At 55.4% G+C, this 7,953-nt stretch overlaps 3 protein-coding genes across 3 annotated transcripts in view; 2 read left to right on the top strand and 1 right to left on the bottom strand.

Moving 5' to 3' along the window:
- Positions 1-425: 425 nt before the first annotated feature.
- On the top strand, positions 426-2,919 carry BBK36DRAFT_1200739 (hypothetical protein). Its single transcript, XM_024897143.1, has 2 exons — positions 426-488; positions 554-2,919. Exons 1-2 carry the CDS (start codon positions 450-452, stop codon positions 2,876-2,878), a joined length of 2,364 nt encoding a protein of 787 aa, XP_024749646.1. The 5' UTR covers positions 426-449; the 3' UTR covers positions 2,879-2,919.
- Positions 2,920-5,670: 2,751 nt separating this feature from the next.
- BBK36DRAFT_1118502 (hypothetical protein) lies at positions 5,671-6,788 on the top strand (the record flags this gene model as incomplete). The annotated part of the gene is made up of 4 exons (XM_024890482.1): positions 5,671-5,830; positions 5,914-6,018; positions 6,096-6,159; positions 6,227-6,788. Coding segments are annotated over 4 exons (891 nt in total), but the record flags the coding sequence as incomplete, so codon positions are not given.
- An 843-nt stretch (positions 6,789-7,631) lies between these two features.
- The window catches only part of BBK36DRAFT_53478 (3-isopropylmalate dehydrogenase), a gene marked incomplete at both ends in the record, with an annotated part of 1,785 nt that continues 1,463 nt past the window's right edge, over positions 7,632-7,953 (bottom strand). The window contains one exon of the mRNA XM_024898220.1: positions 7,632-7,920. Within this exon, the coding sequence (XP_024749644.1) occupies positions 7,632-7,920 (289 nt within the window). The remainder of the gene's footprint in view (positions 7,921-7,953) is intronic.

Here is a 7,953-nt window from a genome sequence, read left to right as displayed (position 1 = left end):
TCTGGGCTTCTATGTATCTCGTACAGACAGAAGAATGGTCTGATCTAGCAGTTGATGACCTCAAGTAAAGGATGCGCAGCCAGCAAAACATACAAGGGCCGGAGAGCTTCAAATCATGTTATCTGGCCATCATTTGCCAGAGCATCAGCATACCGTGTCAATTGAGAGGCCGTTCCGCGCATGAAAACTGTACTACACACTGTCAGCTCCACTTCGTGCCCTTTCCCTTCGGAGCTTGGGCCATGAGAAAGTAAACAAACCCCCTCGTGCCTTGGTGCCGTTTGTTTTCATACCATCACCCACCACCTACCAGGCAAGATCGCATCACGACATTCCTTGTCTGCGCTTTCGAGACACTTCATCCAGCAGCTGCGTCGGCCAACGAGTACCGCTACCAATACCAAATTACCCTGCAGTCTTTAAATCAGAATCGAGCGCCCTTCCAGACCATGTCTGCGCCTCCCCGCCGCTCGGCGCGGCTTGCTAAGGTGAGGAGTTTTCGCACCTTCGACACGCTCTGCAAAGCTGTCGTGGCCTAACAATGCTGGAACAGGTCAAGCCGGAGCTGCTTGTTGAGGAGGATTCCCTCAACGTTGTCCAACATGTTGAGCCGGAGCGCAAGAAGAGGAACAAGCATGTTGAGCCAGAGCTCCCAGAAGCGGCTGGACGTGTCGAGCCCGCCAGCGGCAGCAGAACGACTCCCAAGAAGCTGAGCGATTTTGCGCCGCCCGCAACGCCCGCGACCCACGCCATGAAGCCTCCCAGCACAGAGATGCACCCCAGCAAATTCCATCCCACCACTGCCGAACCGTCATCCGCTCTTAGACTGGGCTTTACCGATATCGACGTCGCCAAGAGACGCGACAGCTCCCATGGAGCAGGCCTTCAATCCACCCCGTCCAAAGTTGGCGGCGTGCCATCTTCTGCATTCACCCTCCGTGTCCCTCACGGCATCGATGCCAACCAATTGGGACTGGGGCCCGAAGCCCTACGCGTCCTGGAGGGCCTCAAGGAGAAGGCGGCCGAATACAAGGCTGATCTCATCGCTCAGAGGGCAAACGATCCCTCGTCCGCCGCAACCGACGCCAATGGCCGCACGATTGCCAAGCCCAAGGGCAAGTCCGGAAGGTTTAGCGCGGCCCATATGGCTGAGTTCAAGAAGATGGACTCTATTGAAGGCCATGCCTCGGCTTGGAGAGCGCAGAACGGAAGATTCAGCCCCGTCAAATCTGGCGTCAAGCGATCTCACTCCAAGACCAACCTCGACACGCCTCAGAAAAATGCGAAGCCGAGTCCCTCAAAACTGCAAAAGGAGGCGCCATCTACTGTACCGAGGAAGCGCGCTTCGGAGGCGGACAGCTTTGGACGTTTCTCTGCCAGGAGGGCGGCAGCCAAGGCTTCTGTCCAGGAACCTCAAAGCCCTGCAAAGGACGAGCAGCCTTCGCTCCCTGCCAAGAGACTCAAAAAGACCGCAGACGACGATGCTTCGACAGCTCGACCGGCGGCTCAAGAAAGCACATCGATTCCTCGCCCGATGCCCAGCCCCAAGAGACCTACTGCTTCCAGAATCGGTCGGCCTAGTATTTCCCGCCTAGTGAGCCCAAGGAAGTCGGTCTTTGATTTCCTCGCGAGCCCCGGAAAACCCAAGGCTTCTGGTACTGCTGCACCGCCATCGAAATCAGTCTCCAAAGACCAGGGAGAAACCAAGGAGCCCAAGGAGCCCAAGGAGTCCGTCAGAGTCGTCAAGGATTCCAATGAGCCCAAGGGGCTCAAGGAACTCAAGGCATCCATCAGAGCGGTCAAGGACCTCACGGAGTTCAAGGGCCTCAAAGAAGCCAAGGAGCTCAAGGAGACCAAGGAGCTCAAGGAAGCCAAGCTCCAGGAAGCCAAGGAGCCCGAAGAAACCGACAATGTTGATGCAGGCCTAAGCAACTCGGCCATGAAGCGATCGCTGATGCGGTCTGTGTTTGGAGGCAGCCCATTCTCGCCCAAGGCAAAGAGTGCCATCCCGCAGCCTGTTCCTACCACTGCACAGACACCGCCAGCTCCGACTCGCTTCTCCAATCTGAACATTACGCGGCTCGCAGCCACTCAGCCTGTGAGGAAGCTTGCCAAGCATGTGACATTCACGCCGGAAGTTACGCGAACCGTCTTTGACCCAGACACGCCTTCGCCTCTCAAGTCGACCACTACTAAGAGGGCTCTGGTCTATTCTCCAGCCGAGGAAGTTTTAGCAGCATCAAAGTCTTCAGGCGACATAACATATCCCGACTTGTCCAGCTACAAGCATCTTCTCGAGTCGAAGCCAGAGAGCGTCGAATCCCCCACCCCTTCCGTTCCAGGCAAGTTTACGTTCCGCAGCGATCACACAATCAAGTTTGGGAACCCATCGCCGTCTGGATTTGGTGCTTCTCCTGGCCAGTCGAGCGTGCGTCATGTGCGCAACTCGATCAAGCCTGCATCAGAGATGCCCGGCGCCTTTCCGGATCCCGTCTCTCCGAGCTCCCACCCGAACAAGGAGAACACGGCACCGTCTCCGCCCAAAATGCTCCCCGGGGTTCCTCACGGCATGGCCAACAAGAAGCGTCATCGCGCCGGCACGGATGAAGGAGATGCGGATAAGGAGGCAGCTGATCGTGCCGGAAAGAAGGCCAAGAGTAGCCACGTTCCGGAGGGAGAGGCTCTGCTGGCACCTCGTCTTCTCGCCACAACTCCCAGTGCCACCACGAAGAAGCCCAGTGTGATTCGCACCGTTGGCCAAACGCCTGGAGCTCGCCCCATCAACCGGAAAGTCAGCTCGGCGTCGCCTTCCAAGAAGAGACCAACGCTGAGCATGAGCCGCCTCAACATGCTCGCCCGCCCAAAGAACCGTGGTTAGGTAACCAGATGGGCGTTACGAAGGAAAATGGGGGAGCTCCCAATCAGACATGCTCCCGATCGGCTGCAGTAACTTGTCCCTTTTCTCTTTGCTTTCCACCTTGGCAAATCGGTACAACTCGTCAGGCTTTGTTCGAGGCCGGTTTACGTGGTGGCTCTCTCTCTTTGTGTTGCTGGTTCGGCGTTGGAGATGGCCTTCTTTTTGTTCGATGCTTTTGCTCATGATGAAGGAATGTCACAATTCATGATGGTTTCCGGGTTTTCGGACCACTGGTGTCTTTCACCCACAATGTTTTATACCTAGCAAGCCCCGATGCGGCTGGATATATGGCCTCTGTTATGAGAGCCGTGTTCACTTGTCTTTCTTTTTGTTTTCTGTCTTTTCTATCTCAGACTTGGCTTGGCGCTGGACAGGAATCGGGGTGGTCAGGGAAAACTGTTTTCTTTCTTTCTGTTTGAGATGTGGCGACGGGATGTCGGCTTGTGTACAAGTAGTAACGCAGTTGTTGTTAATGCCCGAGCTACCTTTTATCTATGATAGTCAATCGTGTAGCGCCTTTGTGCTTGCGTATTCCTGCGGACGAAACCGTGATGTGCGTTTGTGGTGGAGGTACGGGTGAGTTCCTAGCGATGTTTGCTTGCATGCCCCAGAGACGTGCAATGGAGGCGATTTAGAAAGCCTCACAATCGGCCAAGATGAGAGGATCAAATTCCCTTTGAGCCTCTTGAAGCTTCCTTGGCCGGGCCACATCTTGCCCTGTTATCGGGCTTTGATTCTCACATTTAACATTTGTTCTAGTATATGCCGGGTGGAATTATGATACATTTCTGCGGAAGGGTTCATACCCAAGGTTTCCAGACGTAGGCTCTGCTATCGAGATTGCTTTTCAGTTGCTATTTGCTGTGGGCCAACACCAGGGCCTTCAGCGAAGGTACATGGCATCTTTTAGCACATATGAAGTCAGAAGACTACTGAATCGTCATCCTGTCCAAATTGGAGACATCCTGGCGTCCACAGGTCCATCAGATGGTGAGGATATCGTCGCTGTAGGGTTGGCTTAGTAAGACTTCGATGGTGACTAATATCGGGACTGGAGCACCAAGAGAGCTTCCCCAGAATGGCGACACCATCACTCACCATTCAGTCTAGCAGGTCAGGCGCAATACCTTATGTAATCCAGCATTCAGCATTGAAAGCGTCCAGCACTTTACAAGGAGAGCATCACTACTTGGACATTGAGCAGTTGACGGCACGTACTGATGACGTTGTCATGATACAGTGATACCTCCTGCTGGCCACGAGGCTGCCGGCCCATTCAACGCAAGCAACCAGACAGCTCTGGGCTGCCTGCTGCGACCACATGAGCTGCGGGCGAATGAGCTCTCAGCAGCGCAAGCACGGTGTACCGGTACCTCTGCGCCTAGTGAAGTTCCAGCGGGCGGTAGCCCTAAGGTAGCTCGCCCTCAGTGCGGTGTCGTAGCTCAGCTTGTATCTCCCTGTAGCGCCAGCGACAAGAGCCACGGCAGAGCAGGCCCCCGGATGCGGCAAGGGAATGCAATGGCGCAACGCAAGAGGCATACTTCCCGCCTCTGGAGCTCGTTCGTCCAACGGTCACCTTGTAGGAGAGCAGAATAGATGAATTACACAGAAGCCGGCTTCATCGGAGAGGCGCGCAATGCCGGGCAATTGCTGCTGCGAATTTGCTGGGCTACAGCAGCTGTGTGTTAGTAGCCCCGGGCTGTGACGACGCGGTACCTGCTGCACTAACGGCCCAGCGCCCCGGAGCCCTAACAGCGTCACCACAAAATATTTCACGGGAATTAAGCGAGCCCCCCAAAAAACGAGGGTGACTAGCGCCAGTTTCGGTATTTTTTTTTTTCTTGTCTGGGAGAGAGTGGGCTTGCGCTGCCCCGGTGCTTCAGCGAAAGAGCACACAGAAGCACACACACACACACACACACAGTTCCAGTGCCCGCAATTGAGCAGCGCAGCCAGCGGAACTGCCCCCCCAAACAAGCAAGGCCTGCATCGTGCAGCCCAGTGCATTTTTTTCTTCAACTGCACCAGCAGCACAACACCCCAAGCTTCAAGGTTTGCACCTCGCCTCTGGTGCTACTCCTCCCCTTCGCCATCCCGAAGACAAACCGCAACAAGTCCGACAGGAGGGCCATGCGATCTTAAGCTCACGTCTTCCCCCACCAAGTAGCAACGACTACCCTCTACCCTCAGCGCCGCCAGGACTCTTCAGCCCTTCAGCGACCATGTCATCGCAGGTCGCCTCCCAGGTATGCCCTCCCCTTGATGCCCTTCCTCCTCGCAGAAGCAACAATGCCCGAACTGCCGTCGTCTCTGTGCCAATTCGCGGCTTGGCCCACGTCGGTGCTGCGGCCAGGCTTCGAGCTGCGAACGACGTGCATCACGTCGACAAGCCTCGCTGCTTCTGCCTCGCACTGGTCAATGGGACAGACACGCCATCATGATGATGGTGGCATCGTCGTCGTCGTCGTCGTCGTCGTCGCCGTCGCAGTATTTCGCTCGCTGGAAAGTTAGAGCGGAAGCTGGACCGCCGCTCCTTCTTCTACTGCTTATTACTCTATACCCGCTGCTCTCGATATCAATTTTGTGCTGCTGGTTGCTGACATATATCGCCTCGTTGTAGAACCGGTTCGCCTACCTTGGTACTGCCGCCCCTCCCGCAAATTTTACCTTTTGACCCTCACCCCTCCAACGGACCCCGCCGCGATGGGAAGCTTTAAGCGCAGGCCAACTGACCGAGTTTCCTACCCACTGCAGGCAACGACTCCGACGGCGAGGAGAAGCCCGTCGTCCCCGTTAAGACCGTCGACAAGGCTACCCCTCGCACTACTAAGCGCAATGTCGAGCCTCAGGCCCCCCAGGCCCCTGTGAGGACTGGCGGCAACCGCCGTGGTGGCCCCGGCGGAAACGAGGGCGGTAAGTGAACGCTGCTTGGCTGTTTGATTCGGTGCCGCTGTCCGGCTGCTGTGAGCGTCCTGATGCTGATTGCCGTCGTGCAGCTTTCCGTGATCGCGGCGCTGGTCGTGAGCGCAACCAGAACCGTCCCACCGATGAGGCTCCCCGAGATGGTCCTCGTGGTGGCCAGGCTGCCCGCGTCCGTGGAGGTGAGTAACTTGCCTTGACACGTTGTTGTCGAAGGGTTTGTAGCCTTGTTATAAGACTGGAGCTAACTTGGGACAAGGCCGTGGTGGACGATTCCCCCGTGAGCAGCACGACAGACATTACCAGAAGTCCGGTGCCGTCTCGTAAGTGTTTGCTCTTGGCTGCCTCCTCATCTGTTCGTACCATGTTGACTGATTTTCCTGTTTCAAGTGGCTCTGAGAAGCAGGCTGCTCTGTCCTGGGGTGCCACCGAGGGCAACGCCGAGCTGAAGGACGAGCAAGCCGGTGAGGCCATTGCCGAGTCTGAGAAGAAGGAGGACCAGCCCGAGGACGCCGCTGCCGAGGAGCCCGCTGAGCCCGAGGACAAGAGCATCTCTTACGCCGAGTACCTCGCCCAGCAGGCCGAGAAGAAGGCCGCCCTCGAGGCTGACCTCCGCATCCGAGCCCCCAACGAGGGCAGCAAGCTCGACAAGAAGTGGGCCAACGCCAAGCCCCTCGAGAAGGAGGAGGACGTCTACTTTGCCGGCTCCGGCGGCAAGAAGCAGCGCGAGCGTGAGCGCAAGGTGAAGCAGACTGTCGACTTCGACCCCCGCTTCGTCGAGCCCGAGCGAACCCGTGGCGGCGGCCGTGGCGGTCGCGGTGGCCCCCGTGGTGGCCGTGGCGGCGAGCGTGGCCGTGGAGGAAACTTCCGCGGTGGCCGTGGTGGCCAGCAGGCTTCTGCCTCCATCAACACCAACGACCAGTCCGCTTTCCCCAGCCTCGGTGGCAACTAGAGCGCTCACCTGTGTCTCGGCCAATGCGCCTCGAAAAGACAACCTCTCCTTGGCTGATGGATTGGGCGTCTTTGTCTTCTCATATCTAGAGAAGAAAGAAAAAAGAAGAGAAAAAAATCTCCCTTGTGTGTGGAGGACTCTTAAGCCTTTTATGTTTTGATAGTTGATCAAAAAAAAGAGAAAAAAGTTTGACATGTATTTTTCTGGACGCTTGGTTTTATTCGCTGGTGTGTTATATGGACATGTGTTGCAAATGGCCTAGGTTGACAGATGCTGTCTTGCCCCCCCTTTTTCGTTTGACTTGGGGGTTATAATGAGGCAGCCAAGTGGTTGACTTTCATCCTTTCCCCAGAAGTCAAAGGAAGACAGGACGAGAAACAGAAGAAGAAAAAAGGAAAGAACCTAAAAAGAACCACTTTACATCAATCCAAATGCCTTTTGATACCCCCCTTTTCTGTTCCCTGCGTCGGTGAATTGGCACTCTTGAGATTTTGGCTTGATAGGCAACTCATTCATGTTGGCTGATCAGCTCATCATGTTGAAACGAAACACACAAGGCAAAAATGTCAACGTGATGTTTTCTGCTTAGCCAACTTTCCTTGTCGCTTCATATTCATGATTCCGTTTCTTTGCAAAAATTTTGTGAATTGGCCCTTGTTACTATGTGACAGGACTTGATCCTCCTCAACATGCTCTTCCATATCCGTATCCCGTGTCGTATCAATGGAGTCGATGACCTTCCATAGAAACCCCATCATGCAGCTTCTTGTCAAACTCCATAAACAATATAGATAATTTTCGAAAATTCCCTTTTCAACTTTGTTCATTTCACATAAGATATTTTTACGCCTTGAGAACCTTGACGAGCTCCTCAACGATCGCATCACCCGCCTCCTTCGTCCCCGAACTGCCGCCCATGTCCTTCGTCCTCAGACCCCCGTCAATCGCCCTCTTGACGGCCTCCTCGACGGCCTTGGCCTCGTTCGGCAGGTTCAGCGAGTACCGCAGCATCATGGCCACGGAGAGGATGGTGCCGATGGGGTTGACGATGCCCTTGCCGCTGATGTCCGGTGCGGAACCTGAAATTGCCCCATCACCGTCAGTTTTCTCGTTCTCCCCCATTCTTTTCATACTTATATATATATAGTCGGGGAGGGAGTTTTTT

Source organism: Trichoderma citrinoviride, assembly GCF_003025115.1.
Source record: "Trichoderma citrinoviride strain TUCIM 6016 unplaced genomic scaffold BBK36scaffold_7, whole genome shotgun sequence".
In the NCBI taxonomy this organism is placed as follows: domain Eukaryota; kingdom Fungi; phylum Ascomycota; class Sordariomycetes; order Hypocreales; family Hypocreaceae; genus Trichoderma; species Trichoderma citrinoviride.
This window is presented reverse-complemented; position numbering and strand designations above follow the sequence as displayed.

What these genes read in the sequence shown, in the direction of transcription:
- BBK36DRAFT_1200739 (XM_024897143.1), top strand. Translation starts at nt 450, where the DNA reads ATGTCTGCGCCTCCCCGCCGCTCGGCGCGGCTTGCTAAG. An exon ending in GCTCGGCGCGGCTTGCTAAG is followed by an intron (nt 489 to 553) that starts GTGAGGAGTTTT and finishes ATGCTGGAACAG; the next exon opens with GTCAAGCCGGAGCTGCTTGT.